The sequence below is a fragment of the Rhincodon typus genome, chromosome 31 (genome assembly GCF_021869965.1).
Source record: "Rhincodon typus isolate 14 chromosome 31, sRhiTyp1.1, whole genome shotgun sequence".
Lineage (NCBI taxonomy): Eukaryota > Metazoa > Chordata > Chondrichthyes > Orectolobiformes > Rhincodontidae > Rhincodon > Rhincodon typus.
Genome location: NC_063362.1, coordinates 31,728,781 through 31,744,944, shown reverse-complemented (window position 1 = coordinate 31,744,944; position 16,164 = coordinate 31,728,781). Strand labels below are relative to the sequence as shown.

General features: G+C 40.3%; 1 protein-coding gene across 5 annotated transcripts in view; it reads left to right on the top strand.

Moving 5' to 3' along the window:
- Window positions 1-16,164, top strand: part of nphp4 (nephronophthisis 4) — a 342,957-nt gene that overhangs the window by 199,344 nt on the left and 127,449 nt on the right. For all 5 annotated transcript variants that reach the window (XR_007265309.1, XM_048615154.1, XM_048615157.1 and 2 more), the window contains 2 exons: window positions 4,496-4,681; window positions 12,081-12,213. Coding sequence is in view for 4 of the 5 variants with exons in the window: in XM_048615154.1 (XP_048471111.1) it covers window positions 4,496-4,681; window positions 12,081-12,213 (319 nt within the window). In the remaining variant the exon portion in view is untranslated. The remainder of the gene's footprint in view (window positions 1-4,495; window positions 4,682-12,080; window positions 12,214-16,164) is intronic.

Below are 16,164 nucleotides of genomic sequence, written 5' to 3'. Positions count from 1 at the left end.
AAACGTCAGCCTTCCTGCTCCTTTAACAATTTAATCACTGTTTTGTTATTATGTATTGCCATAGAGAAATGCAACACAGCACTTTGAGAGGCCATATGAACACATGGAAAGCATAATTAATTAGAAACTAATCGTTTCATTGGGCCTGATATCCCAAAGGACAGAGGAGGCCTGACTGCAATGTAAAGCAATAACAATAGGCCTTCGTTGTTATGGAGATATTCACCAATGATCATGTAATCCTTTATAGATTTATGCAACGGATTTGTTGTACTCATAAGAAAAAAAATGTAGACAAGACCAGCAAGGAATAGAACAAGAAACTGGTTCTGCTTGTTTAAGGCTACACAGTTGATAAAGGGAATACTAATAGGGTAAGCTCATTAATTCCAAGTACTCCTGTTCTTCTCCTTCTAAACTTGAATACTTAAAGCTGAAATGCTCTTTTGTTTAATGCCCTGCTTATCATTTCCAGGTTAGTTTCTTACATGGGAAATCAATCGACCAGTGCTCTCATATTACCTGGACTGATTTTATAGCAGAGTTGGCCATAATAGCTTATTGTTATGTGTCAGCATTCAATTCAATGCAAAGTTTGTTCTGGAAATTTCCAAACTCATTGCATTCCATGTTTTTAAAATTATAGATGGGACATGCTTCTGGACAGGACGTGGCACCCTGGCTGAGTTTAGCTGACTCGATGCAGACCAGGAATTGAACTTGGCATCTTTCTGGTTTATATGACAGTGCCATCAAACTGAGGCATTTGTTCAAGGCTTAGCTATTAGCTGCTGGGACAGTTGGATTCTGTCTGAGTTGCAGTTGTGAAGATTTTGGCAGCATGGCTTTAACGGTGTTGGCAGAAGAATTAGAGTTAGTTACATGCTCATGCTAAGAGATTAAATATCAAAAGGGCTTACAGGAAGAGCAGAATGGCTCTTTGGTATGAACCATGCAGAAACTTTCTCCCTACCTTCAAAACGAGAGAAACATTTAAACATGGAAAATCTGAGATAACGTGAGCAATCCCACAGCAGGTCCCTAATTGAAACACAAAAAATTTACAGAATTTGCTGACTTTTTGTATGTTGGAAAACATACATGGATCAACTTTGCTTCTCATTTAGTTAAAATGATTGCTAATGTATGAAATTGTATACAGAACTCACTTTAAAATAAAGGTTCTTGGACATTAGCAATTTATGATCCACCTCTTTTCCCACATTTTTCAGCAGAAAAATTTAGTTTAGCATTTGACTGTTAAAATGGAATCTGAATGCAATTTTTTTTTTAACCACATCTCTTTAATATATTCTGAGAAAAATTGTATATTTTTTCATTTTATGTTTATTTTGTGACAGAAGACTATTATGAATCAGACATTAGTTTTTTAACACTGAGAAAAGTTTGTGATTAAAATCTGTATGGCCTGAATTTCAGACAGTAAACAGATTCCTAAATTGATGGTCTTCTTAGAAATTGCATTTTAATCAAACAATCCTTGCCTCATAAACTAAAGTTCCAAAATCAATTTTATTATTTTGCTTTTCACTATTACATACTTGTATCATAAATTTACCTCGTATCACAAATTATACTGTCCTGTGAGACCTGCTTTACTTAATGATTGCATTGTTTATTAATACGTTCATCGTTCATTATGATTGATCTGTAGCTTATTTGTAACCTTAGGAAATTAATTTGCAAACATAGAAATGTATCCAGTTGGAAATAGTTTTTTTTTAAATTAAAAATTTAAATGCAGGGAACCATAAAGCATGACTTCTTCATGATTAATTCATTCTGATGAACAAACTGTGATTGAGTTTTTGATTTTGTTTTCTATGCTGTGCAATTCATGTCACATAGCTATGCCACCCAGTGTTATAGCTGCACCCATACCATTGTTGTCATGGTGAATGTGCCATTTCTTATTATTTTAGATGTGTGGAAAGAAAAAGCACTGAATTATTAGCATGGTAAAGAGTGTTTGGGCTTTAGCAAGTTATCCACCCACTATTTTCAGAAACAAATTGAAAACCTGTTATGATGTGCTTTCATCAGGCTGCAACCATTTACTGCTGAGCTGTGGTTCAGTGACCAGCAGTTATTAAATGCACACGTTTACCTTGGGCATAAGCTGCATAATCTGAATTCCTGACTATAACACAGTTTTCAAAACTTATTCCTTCTACTGTTCGCAGGATATGAGCATCACTGGCAAGGTTATCATTAGTTGGATATCCCAGTTGCCCTTGAGAGCAGCTAAGTGTTAACCACCTTGTTGTGGGTCTGGAAGCGACATGAAGGCCAGACCAGGTTAGGATGACCTCTTTCCTTCCCTGAAAGAGATTAGTGAACCAAATGGGTTTTTATAGTTTCGTGGCCAGGTCTGAGATCCCAGAAATCCATTATTCTGTTGAAACACCTGAGCTCCTTCTTGATTGACTGCTTGAACAGCCTGATCTCTGCTATCAGTTTGACAAAGTCAGAAGTCACACAACACCAGGTTATAGACCAACACGTTTATTTGAAATCACAAGCTTTCAGAGCGCAGCCCCTTTCTCAGGTGCTTGTGATTTCAAATAGTCCTATTGGACTATAACCTGGTGTCGTATGACTTCTGACTTTGTCCAACCCAGTTCAACACCAGCACCTCCACATCAATTTTACAGCGTTTATTTCTACAAGGTTTGATGTTTCAAGTGATTTGCATTTTCATTTATTGAAGCTTTAAAGATGATTGACTTTTTTTGGCTATAGAGGTGTTTTTAACATGGTTGATAATTATAACTTCAGTTTCCATCCAATTGTCTCAATAGGGTTCATTGATTCTATACTGAATAAAGTGAATGAATGGGTATGAGGAGTCTAGGGGATTGAGTGGAGGGGCAGAGCCCAGCATGGGTGACATGAGGGGGGATGTTTTGAATTGTCCTTTCAAAAGATTCCCTCATGCACACCGTGGTTCATAACATCTCTGAGGTGCCGTGAGTGGTGACCATTTAAACAACTGGCCCAGCTATGTGCAAATTGCAGAGGATTAGGCCACTCCAATCTCTGCAATGGCCACGTTGGGAGTGTCACATGTTGGCTTGTGACCTGAAACAGCCTGCATGCTTAAAATGTGCTCCTGAGAATTGGAACAGGCTCAGGAATCCTGACATCAGGACTTTCCCATAATTTTTAAAGAGCTTTGAGTCATCCTGACTTGGCACAAATCCAAGGCCAAGATCTCTCTCAGAATTGCTTTTGAACTGGCCTTCTGAAAATGCTCATGATGGATAAGCTGATGTCTGACTCATTCCCCTGTGAAGTGGTGAGGGAACCTTGCTTTGAGTGCATACTGAAGTCATCCTGAGAATCTCTAAGCAACATGTTTCGAGTAATGAAGAACTCTCCTATGCTCAGCCCGTGCACGGTATCAGTGTGATATGCCAGTGTACTGCATCCACTGAGCTGCCTGCTTTAATATTCACACCTTAAATCTTCTGGAAAAAGGGGCATTACACCAAAACATTTAGCAGACCCCTTGAGAAGTGCCATTCTCATTGAAATTTCTCAGATATTGATTTACATTATAGAATAAAGACTCCAAGTTGTCGTAACTGGGCTGAGATTGGAGGAATTTCTTTGCTCACTGTGATTAAAATGTGAAAAGCACTACCAGAAGGCAGAGATGAAGTGAATAGATGTGTTTAAGAGTAAGGTAGACTTACACACAAGGGATAAAGGAATTGAAGGCTGATCTGGTTTGAGCAGGCTTGTCTAGAACACAAACACTGACGTGAAACTATTGGGCTCATTGCCTTTTTTCTGTGCTATACAATCTATGTTATGCAATAATTATTCCAAATTAAAAGCTTCATTAGCTGCCAAACTATTGTTGCATAATTGCAATTTGATCTGATTGAGGTTTTATCCCACTTGTAGAACACTCCACTGCCCATTAAAATTTCTGCTGTAGCATTCTAATAATTGGTGCATTGAATAATATGATACTCTGTGGGAGCCTTAAGGTCCATGTTCCAAGATTTGTAAAATGGTTGATCATAGAGCAGGGTGTGTTGAGAACAACTTTTATGTACCATTTAATAATTCATATGCACAGGATCATCAAAGATGAAAGTAAAGGTTGGAAATTGAAGAGCAGGATGTAGCAGTGGAGCACCTAATGTATACTCTATCTCAGACAAGGTGCTTTATTATTGTTGAATTGACAATTTTGCACTGAAACCAATGATCATTGTTTTCAATATATGGAGAGTTGATGACTGCTTCTTCCAGTAAAGTGTTTTGATGTGATCTCTGCTTTCCCTCATACTTTTAGCAGAAAAACATGTTGTTAAAGACCTTCCAAAAGTGGTGACGCTGCTTTCAGTCTGATACAGATAATGCTGCTGTGGAATGGTCTACTGTTAAAGGTGCTACATAGACTCGTTACTAATGAAGTCCATGTTGTGTTTCCTAAAGAAGCAAATTGTTTTGTTCACAGTTATCCTCTTCTACCTCTTCATTGGACAATGCGGCATACATGCAAACATTGCGTTGGGCTGCTTGGAATCCATTCTTGGGATCTAATGCTTCTGATGTAACGATATCACTTCATGGTGGACCTTCACCCAACCCAAGTAATTTGCTGGTTTATAAAACACCTTCCACTGACATGAGCTCGGAAGAGGTAGGTGAATCAAGATCAATAACATGTAATCACTCATGCCGAACAGGCTAGACAACACAACCTGCCATATGTTAAAAGATTGGAGCTCTCACCATCTCTAGGGGAGGCACTGTGCTTTGCTACCACTTCTTAACTTGCATTTATGTAGTGCCTTTCATGAGATAGGATGTCCCAAAGCGTTTTGCACTGATGAATTAGCTTTGAACTGTAGCCATGTAGTACAGAGCCAACATGTACCAACAAAGATCGAGTGGGACCAATAAATCCAGGGATATACAGGAACAAAAACAGAAATTGCTGGAGAAACTTAGCAGTTCTGGCAGAATCTGTGGAGAGAAAGCAGGGATTTAACATTTTGAGTCTGGTGAAAGAATAGTGTCCTGTTTCGGTTTTGTTTTTGTTTCAGATTTGTAGCATTCACAGCTTTTTGTTTTATTTCATAGTCATACAGCACAGAAACAGACCCTTTGGTCCAACTCGTCCATGCCGACAAGTTTCCCAACTGAACTAGTCCCATTTGCCTGCATTTGGCCCAAATGCCTTTAAACCTTTCCTTTTCATGTACCTGACCAAATGTCTTTTAAATATTGTAACTGTACCTGCATCTACCACTTCCTCAGGCAGTTTATTCAACATGTGAACCATCCTTGGCAGGAAAAAGTTGCGCCTCAGGTCCCTTTTAAATCTTTCTCCTCTCACCCTAAAAAAATGCCCTCTAGTTTTGAACTCCCCTACCCTAGGAAAAGACATTTGCTATTCACCTTATCTATACCCCTGACAATTGTTTAAGCCTTTATAAGGTCACTGCTCAACCTCCTACGTTCCAGTGAAAAATGTCCCAGCCTATTCATCTCTCTATATAACTTAAACCCTCCGGCCCTGGTAACATCTGCGTAAATCTTTTCTGTGCCCTCTCCAATTTAATAATATCCTTCCTCTGTAGGATTAGATAAAGAGAAAAAGGGAGGCTTATGGCAGATGATGAAGGCCCCGAAGCCCTAGAGGAGCATAGAATGTGCAAAAGGAGACTTGTAAAGGAAAATAAGACAGCAAAAAGGGGGCATGAAAGAATGATGGCAGGTTAAATAACGGAAAATCTGGAGTTATTTTGCAAGTGCATTATGGGTAAAAGGATAATGGGGGAAAAAAGTTGAGGACCACAGTGGTAATTTGTGTGTGGAGCCAGAGGATGTAGGTAGAATTTTAAATGAATGCTGTCAGTATACACTAGTGATGTGGGAAAGAATTCAGGGAGAAGGACTGTGATAAAATTTTTAAAATTAGTCAGCAGGCATAAAACTAGATAAATATCCAGAGCTGAATGAAATGTATCCCAAGGTGTTGAATAAGGCAGGGGAGGAAATTACAAGGGCACTGGTAATAATTTCAGTTCCTCTCTTGCCATTGGGGAGGTGCCAGAGGGCAGCTAATGTGGTACCATGCTTCAAGAAGGGAGCAAGGGATAAACTAGGAAACTACAGACCTGTCAGTCTAGCCTTAGTGGTGTGCAAGCGTTTAGAAGCAGTTCTGAGGGACAGAATTAATTGGAAAGACTGGGACTAATCAAGAACAATCAGCATGTTGGGACGGTCATATCTGACTAATGTGATTGAAGTTTTAGAATAGTCTGCTTGGACTTCAGCAAGGCTTTTACTAAAGTCCCGCATGGCAGATTGATAGTGCAGGTAAGAGCCCATGAGATCCAAGGAAAGTGGGTAAATTATATCCTGAATTGGCTGAGTGGCAGGAAGCAACGGGTGGGGTCAAGGGATGTTTTTATTACTGGAATTCTGTGTCCATTGGCGTTCCACAGAAGTCAGTGTTGGGGCCTTTGTTTGTGGTTTACATAAAATGATTTAAATAATGATTTATGATTTATACGGTTATTTTGATTTATATAAATGTTTATATTAATGTATATAGGAGGGATAATAAGTAAGTTCACAGATCTTAGCAAAATCGGTGGGAAGTTAATTAGTGAGGAGGCTAGCCTGAGATTACAGGAGGATATAAATGGACTGGTTGGATGGGCTGATCAGTGACAAATGGAAGTCAATCAGGATCAGTGTGAGGTCATACACTTGGGCAGGGCAAGAAAGGCAAGAGAATATATCATGAATGATTAGGACCTTAGGGAGCACCTGAGGATCAGAGAGTGTGCATGTCCACCAGTCCTTTAAGGTAGCAGGACATGTGTAAAAAGTGGATAAAATGCATATGGTATACTTGCCTTTATTAGCTGAGGCATAGAGTTTTAAGAGCAGGGAAGTTATGTTGGAGCTGTATAAAATGTTGGTTAGGCCACAGTGAGAGCATTGGATGCAGATCTGGAATTCTGGAATAGGAGGGATGTGAGTGCACTGAAAAAGGTACAGAGAGGATTTATCAAGGTGTTGCCTGGGCTGGAGAGTTTTAGCTATGAAGGAGACTGGATAGACTAGGTCAGGCAGCACCCATGGAGAGAAAACACGCCAATGTTTTGTCTAGATGACTCTCTTCATCAGAGCTTCAGCTAGAAACGTTTGCTTACTTTGTCTCCACGGATTCTGCCTGACCCATTGTGATCTCCAGCATTTTTTGTTTTCAACATCTGTGGTAATTTACTCCTACATTGGACAGACTGGCGTTGTTTTCCTTGGAGCAGAGGAGATTAAGAGAGGTCATGATTGAGACGTATAAAATTATGGGGATCTTTGATAGGGCAGACTGGAAGAAACCTTTCTTCTTGATGGAGGGATCGATGACCAAACGGCATAGATTTAGGGAAAGGGGCAGGAAGTTTAGAGGGAATGTCAGGAAAAATGTTTTTACCTGGTGGTTGTAGGAATCTGGAGCTCACTATCTGTAAGGGTGGTAGAGGCAGAAACCCTCCTAACATTTATGAAGTAGTTAGTCATACTCAGCAATGCAAAGGCATACAAGACTATGGGTCAAGTGCTGCAAAATTGGATTAGAATAATTAGGTGCTTGTTTTTGATGAGTGTAAACTTGATGGGCTAAAGGGCCTTTTCTGTGCCGTAGACCTCTATGATCCTATGACTGTTGTAATGTAGAAGACACAGTTGTGACTTGTACAGGGATAATTCCCACAACAGCAATGATAATTATCAGATAGTCTGTGTGAATAATGTAAGTTGTGTGAGAAATGAGTGTTGAATGGTGGAGTTGTTGTCATGGAGAATGCATCACACATTGATAACTGCATTTGATAACAAGCTTTGTTTAAATTTTAAAACCAGGTAGGTTGACTGTGATTGGTCAAAGCATTGCTCTGTGAAATGAACCAGACAACGAATGACGTCCTTTCGTGAAGTTAAAACAGCACAATATATGTACAGAGATAACAAAGTGGGGAGCTGGAGGAACATAGCAGGCCAGGCAGCATCAGAGGAACAGGAAAGCTGGCGTTTCGGGTCGGGACCCTTCTTCACACTCCAGCATCTGCAGTTTTTGCTATCACAATATGTGTACATGTGCTTTCCACATAGAAAGAACAGGGCCCTGTGTATTAATAGATGTAACTTCCAGTATGCACAGTCCCTTACACTATGGGCCTGACAGACAATGGTAAATTGGTTGTCAGCATAATTCTTTGCAATCAAGTAACATTTAGCCAATGCTGTAAAATCGCTGGATCATGCCACATGTTGGGCCCTGTGTTTTGAGTTTTGCAAGCATCATCCTGGTTAGGTATAGTCAGTGCATAGCTATTGCTGACTGAATTTCTTCAAGGGTGAGAATTTGCGTGTCCTGGGGACACATATATTAATGCACAGGGCCTGTTTGTTGCAGGCTGAAAAAAACGTGTACAAACAGAATGTCTCTTTCAATGCAACAAAATAGGTGACAGCCATTCTCTGGTTCATTTCTGAGGGCAATGCCTTGACCAATCAGAGTCAACCTGGTTTAAAACAAAACCGGGCAGTTAATTATTAGTCGTCATCTACTGGTGCATTTTCCATTGCAACCCCTATACCAATCAGAGTCCACTTTCTAACCAGCACTCTGCTCTCTCTGTTGACTTCTCTTTACTTTCATATTTCTTGTGAAATGTCCTGATGAGTGCAAAATGAAAAGCTTTCACAAATTGGGCCTTTTTTCAGTAATACTCAAGTTCTGTAATATCAAACGATTATTTATCAATATCTCTGTAAGTTTGTGTTTCAATCTACTCTGCTTAAAACAGCATTTTTCTTTGTGTTATTGGAGCTTGAATATGTCGTTTTCTATTTCATTATCTGGGTTGTTAGTGAAAAGCTGAAGCCCAAACATAGATCTTTTTGGTGCAACACATCACTTCCTGCCAATTAGAGTTCCTATCTATTATACCCACTCTTTGTCTTCCTCCTCTCTGCCAATTCCCAAACTAGTTCAATGATTTGTCTTTACTTCCATGAGCTTTAACTTCAGTTTATAGTCTGTTATGAAGGACTTTATCAAATATAAAAAGTCCCCATCAGCGACATCCATCGACATTGCCCTGCCCAAAACTCAAGTCACCTCTTCAAAAAATTCAGTCAGGCTCACTTATATGATCTGTCATGCATTAACCCACCGATCAGCTGAAAAAGTGTTCAGTACTTTCATCCTTAATGACAGGTTCTAATAATTTCCTGAACACAAATGTTAGGTCAGCTGATGTATATTTCCTTGGTTTCTTTTTGCCATCTTTCTTCATTACTGAAGTGACCTGCAATTTTCTAACCTGAAACAGTGTTTACTGAAATGATAGAACTAGATGATTGTGGTTCAGGTACCTACCGTGTTCACATCCGTCTCTTTTAAAACCAATTGGGTGGAAATTCTTTGGTTCTGGGGATTTGTCACTTTTCAGTGCCATTAATTTTACTATTCCTGTTTTCTTGCTTATGAGCTAATATTGTTGAGTTTATTTGTGATGTCTAGTATGCTTTTCGATTTCTGTAAATACTAACACCAATTATTCAGCTTGATTGCCACTTTCCTATTTCGTGAATGGCATCACTATTATTAGCATTGAAAGAGCTCACATTGCTTCCCACTGACCTGTTTCTCCGAAAGAAATTGTCAAAGTTTTTGTTATGATTTTAATATCCCATTCCAGTTTTTTTTTCATGCTCCATTTTGGTGCTCCATCTGTTTTGTCAGCCTTTACTATTCTTTGTTTCCTTTTTTCTCGAAGATCTATGGTGTTTTTTTTTACATCTTGAGTGCTTTGACTTTTAGATATGAGAGATTCCTGGTAAGCTGGACAAGTTGAGAGAGGTTAAGGGTGAGATCTCTAAGAGAAAGCTATTCACCCATAAATCCAATAAGAAGTTTTGACAGAGCATGTCAAAACAGATTGTTGAGAATACAAAACTTGTTGCTACAGAAAGGAGAATAACAGCTGCATTTAAGAGGAAGCTAGGTAAGTAGAGAGTAACAGAAGGATATGTTAACAGATTGCAGATATCTAAAATGGAAGTTGGATTGAGTGGAGCAAAAACCTGCAGGGATGGGTTGGACTTAGAATTTCTAGCATGGAAACAGAATATTATGCCCCCCTGCATGTGTTACTGTTTTCAGTAAAGTGTGAAGAGGAGCTGGAGAAAAAGTTAAAAGGGCCTTAAACTGCGGTCATGTTGAGACATTTCAGCAATACACTGCAGCAGCAAACTAGTTCTCAAGCTACTTGTATTGCAGTGTATGAAACTCAATGTTAAAATTTGTGAAGTAATTTCTTCATTGGCAAAAGTTTTTTTTTTAGTCAAATGGTGACTTTCTGTTGTAAGATTTGACTTGCACAATTTTTTTAAAGTACTTCACCCGGTCAGCAACTTATTCATGTCAGAAGCTGCTTTCAACTTTGCAGATAACAAGGTGTAGAGCTGGATGAACACAGCAGGCCAAGCAGCATCAGAGGAGCATGAAAGCTGACGTTTCGGGCCTGGACCCTTCTTCAGAAATGGGGGAGGGGAAGGGGACTCTGAAATAAATAGAGTGAGGGGGGGGAGGTACGGCGATAGAAGGTGGATAGAGGAGCAGATAGGTGGAGAGAAGATAGACAGATCAAGGAGCCGGAGTGAAGCTAGTAAAGGTGAATGTAGGTAGGGAGTTGGGTGGGGGGGGTGTTGGCCAGTGAGGGGGGAGGGGCGGGTAGGTGGGAGGGAAGACGGACAGGTCAAGGAGGTGGGGAGGAGAGGGTGGGCTGGTCTTGGGATGAGTTCGGGGGTGGGGAGATTTTGAAGCTCATAAAGTCCACATTGAGACCATTGGGTTGTAGGGTTCCAAGGCGGAATATGAGGTGCTGTTCCTCCAGTTTTTGGGTGGCATTGTTGTGACACTGGAGGAGGCCCAGGATGGACATGTCATCCAAGGAGTGGCAGGGGGGCGTTGAAGTGGTTCACGACGGTGTTTTTTGTCACGAACCGAGCATAGGCGCTCCACAAAGCGGTCTCCGAGCCTCCGTTTGGTTTCCCCGATGTAGAGGAGGCCACATTGGAAACAGTGGATACAATATACCACATTAGCGGATGTGCACGTGAACATCTGTTTACTGTGGAAGGTTTTCTTGGAGCCTGGGATGGAGGTGAGGGGGGAGGTGTAGGGGCAGGTGTAGCACCTCTTGCGGTTGCAGGGAAAGGTGGTGGGGCTAGTGGGGCATTTTTAACAGGTTTCCTGTGTCTTTGTAAAGCTACATTTCCCAGGATCAATCTTGGTGTGACCCCAATTTAATGCCTCCGAAATGACCCCAGAGTGAAGGCTTGACGGATTGAAAGTTGTAGGGTGGAATTAGCCTTCATCAGTTGAGTGGTGGATGGGCTGCAAGGTGGAAGGCAAGTTGTAGAGAGCTATGAGGTGTTTAAACTGCAGGGTTGCTTTTCTTTGAAAAAGTCCTTCTCATGGGCAATTTATTTATGGCAGCAATTAGGACTCACATGTCAGTCCATTGGCCATGCCTATCATCAGGAAATAGTCATGAGACTTTAAACGGGTCTTTCACCTGTTAGCGCTCAGTCCAAACTCTACAGCAGCCATTGCTGCCCTCGCAGCTTGTGAACCAAAAATCTTATCTCACGGCCCACAATTTGGGCAGCCCTGTTTAAAATAAGAATGCACCAGACCTTTTAACATATGGACATTGCTGTGTGTTGTGCATATTTTTGTGTGATTAAAATTTTTCAAACACCTTACTTGTGCAGCCAAGATTCAGGGTACCATTCAAGAAAATGAAGAACTGCGGATGCTGGAGATCTGAATCAAACAGAAACAGAAATTGCTGGAGAAACTCAACAGGTCTGGCAGCATCTGTGGAGAGATGTTCTCTCTTGTTTCTCCAGCAATTTCTATTCTTGTTCGTTTCAGCCAGTGAATGGTTATAGCCAATAAAATTTCTTCTTCAATGAAAGCTTTCAGAAAGCCATTCTTTTATTTTCAGGTAAAGCAGGTGGAATCAGGCACCATCAGCTTCCATTTCTCATGCCGTTTGGATAAGCATGCAGACAACAGTGCTGAGCTGAGCGTTCCTACAAAATCAAGCCAAGCGCTTGGATTCCAAAATTCTTCATTCCGTAAGTTACATGCAAGCTGCTGTAGAAGTGGTGGCATTGTGGTCATTTTGAATAAAGCACTAATTAGCAATTTTTGTTCATGTGGACAATTGAAGTTCTGAAATGCATTTTCCCAAACTTGGCATTCATTTGATTGTACTGTATCAAAAAATGGATTTCAAATCTCTTTTGCTAACTAGAAGCATACTCGGAGGGGAAAATGAAATAGATTCATTTTATGTTTTAAAAAAAAAGTTCTAATTCGGGTAAAATGGAGAGTTAATGAGTGTCATATCTACTCAAGTTAAATCCTTTCAAGAGGGTAAATCCATGAAAAAAATTTGTGATACATTCCAGATTTGATCATATAATCCAGAATGACACTTCTGTATTGGGTACTGATAGAGTGCTGCACTGTCATAGGTATGTTTGTTTTTTGAATGGCACATTAACCAAAATCCCATTTTGCCTATTGTTATAAACAGAAGAGGTCTTGTGGTATTTCTGAAATGAGAATAGAGTGTTTTTCCACATTGATTCCTCTGCTAGCATTATCAAAAAAAGCTAACGTGTGATTGAGGAATGGCCCTGTCATTTTCTTCATTTTGTAATTTTCTCCACTGCCTTCCGGATACACACCGAGTTTCCCAGGGCTAGCTTGCCTTTCTGTTACAATGGCCAAATGGACATACTTTGTGTGGATGTTAGGAAATTAATTGATCACATGCAGGGCCTCAATAATGCTTGATCTCACCTTCATCCAATGTATTTTAAATAATAGGAAGAGAAATATTAAATAAACGATTCAACCTTAAAGTTGATCAACCCCTGGCCTGGAAGAGATGTCAGAGGCATATTTAATAAATAATTTATAAAATGGTGGATGCATAATGTTATGCCCGTATTTAAGAAGGGGGATAGAAGGAGCCTGAAGAATTGGAGACCATTATGAAGTCCTTACTAAATGAGAAGATTAATAATAGATCTAGAAACTAAAAGCACACTCCATAAATCGAACATGGATTTCAAGTCTTGTTAGACCAATGTCACTAAATTCTTGGAAGAAGTAGTAGAGAGAATAGACAAGGGTAGATAGATTTAATAGATAATAATAGATTTAATAAATCTAGATTCCAATAAGTCCTTCAATAGGTCCCACATAATAGACTAATGAATATGTTCAAAGCATATGGAGTCAGGGGACAAGTTATAGAATGGATAGAAGCCTGGTGTAAAGCACAGAAAACAGAGTAGAGATTAAGGGTAGTTAGCCAGAGTGACAGAGGGCCAGAAATGGATGCCATACGGATCAATACTGGGACGACTGCTGTTCCCAGCTTATATTAGCGATTTAGACTTTGGAATCAAAAACGTGGGCTGAATTTTCACTCTGTGCCAGGGGTGCAGAAGTTGATCCTGACTCTATGAACCTGATTCAGGAGAAAATGAAGGACTTGGATGCTCTGATTTTCATTCTAGGGATGAGTTGGGGGGCAGGTATTAACAGGAGTAAGGTCCGTTGCCCCTGGAAACAGTGCAGTGGCAGTCACGGGGAGTGCAGGGTGTGAAGGCAGGCTGTTTAAAAAGGCCTTCCCCCTCTTCCCATCTATTTTACAAAAACATGGAGTTCCCTCCAACCCCTTCAGCAAACCTTCTGTCATTTGTGGCCTCTCCTCACTGTCCTAATCAGCTAGCCCCTTATCTCGAGCTGTCTGCTCCACTCCCTCTCTCACAACCCCTGACTTTTCTCTCCCACCTGATTGTTGGACTCTGATGCTCTCCTATCCCTCCACCAGTTCTTGATCTTTCTCTCTTACCATTGCATACCCTCAGGTTGTGACCTTTTGACTCTGTTTCCCTCTCTACAGTTAGTCGTCAATCTGCCCACTTGCTGGGACGGAAATGGGATAAGAAATGATAGTGTCATTAAATTTGTATTCCCAGGATTTCCAGGTTTCATTAACTTCATCACAACTGCACCATGAACCTATAAACATCAGGGTCCAAAGGTGGCAACTGTATAAATACGCTGATACAAAACCAATGTGCATCTTTCAATGTCCTGGATGGTATTAGCTCTGTTATCTATTAGTCATGACTCCTTGCCATTTCAGTGTGTTTTATGGAAAATGCAAATAGCATTTTGAATATATATGTATGTCAGTCCTTTCAGCTGGTACTGACCTCTGTAAAAAGAGAAAATAAAACACATTTGGCTACCTTGCAAACAGCTTTTAAGTAATATGATCCTTACACTTATTGTAGGTTTGGTGAAAACTCTTGCTCTGGGCTAACCAGTGTATCTTTTATTTTGGTTTCAATTCACACTCTGTACTGTTGAAACAAATATTGCAATATAAAACTCTCAGTTGTAAGGAATCCCAGTTTTATATTGAATTAAAAATAACACTGATGGTTTTAGTCCTATTGTCCCCTTTTCCCATCCCCATTTTCTACTTCCTGTTTCTTGATTTTTTTTTAACCTTGACTTCCGCTAGCCTAGCTATCATAACTAGTTTACATCAGTATGCTTTTTAAAGCTCTAAATGTTTCAGTTACCTTTACTTTGAAGACTGCCTGAAGATTGTTGTCTAGGGAATTTCAGTGGCTGAAAATTAGTTTTAAACAGCAATTTACCAACTTGTCTAAAAGCCCCTAGAGGGAGTACACTGACAGGGTTGCATCGTGGTTGTAATGGATGACGTTTTTAACATGAGAATTCCGACCCTCACTAGCAAACATTGCTGCAGCTCCTGGAGCTTGTTAATACCCAGAATACCCAGCTCATCTGTGATGATTGGTCTTTTAAAAAAATTAACCCATTCCTGTATGGAGTGCATCAGCAGTCTTTTATTTGTGTCTTGGTGGTTGAATTTGCCAAAGGAACGTTCTCCTTCCACCAGTCGGAATGTAATAATTTGATAGGGGTCCCCTGTGAGATGAGATTGATTTGTAGAGTGTAGGTTGTCACGGAAAATTGAATTTTCAGGCATTTGGTGAGACATGGGTTATTGTGCAAAGCTGATTCCTTTCATCACAAGCAGTCTGTGTACAATTGGCTGTTTCTGAATAAAAGCAATATTCCCTTTCCACTTGTTAGAAATCATTCTACCTCCCATTTCATGTTTAAAGCAATGATCTTACCTGTTATGTTGCATATTTCGAGATGTGAATCCCCTCCCCATTTTGATATATAAGTGGGACAAGATAATAATTATGGTGGGAAAATTGGGCAAGACCTGTTTCTGCCTGTCTTTCACTATTCCTTTGCAACCCTATGGTTCTCTTGTGCTTTCTGAGATGGTTTGAGGTGTGGGTTAGTCATGGAGTGGAGGGATGAAGGACTATGAAGCTGAGGACTACAGGACCTAATAGCTCCTAAAACAACCACGACCAAGTCCCAGAGAACTGAGACAGGCCTTCTAACCAGTCTGCCTCAGAATGTGCCTCCCGCCCCAACCCCCCAAAGATCACCTCAGACTTGCTTCTGGGGTTAGCATGTCTGACACCATCTCCTTGGAATGAAATCTGGGTGTAAAGTCTTCTATTAAGCCAAGAGGTCAGCAGGGGGTCTGCTAAGTTTGATAATTTCTTGACTCAGGCTACCTGCCTTGTTCTGAAAATATGGCCTCTCATGTCTGTATTCTGCAAAGAAACAACTGAAAGTGTCATCCAGGACAGCAGAGACAGGTGGCGGGGAGGCAGTATCTCTGAATATTCAGGGTATGCTTCCTTACTGGGATAATTGTGCACATCTTGTCACGGGAATTGGCATCAGAATTCTGCTTTTAAGTAGATGTGAACTTTCTATCAGAGCATCCGTTACGATTGCAACCTAACAAGCCGCATCAAATCTAACTCCTCCTCAAAACTAATTTTCTGTGACAGCAGAGATAGTAGGAACTGCAGATGCTGGAGAATCTGAGATAACAAGGTGTAGAGCTGGATGAACACAGCAGGCCAAGCAGCATC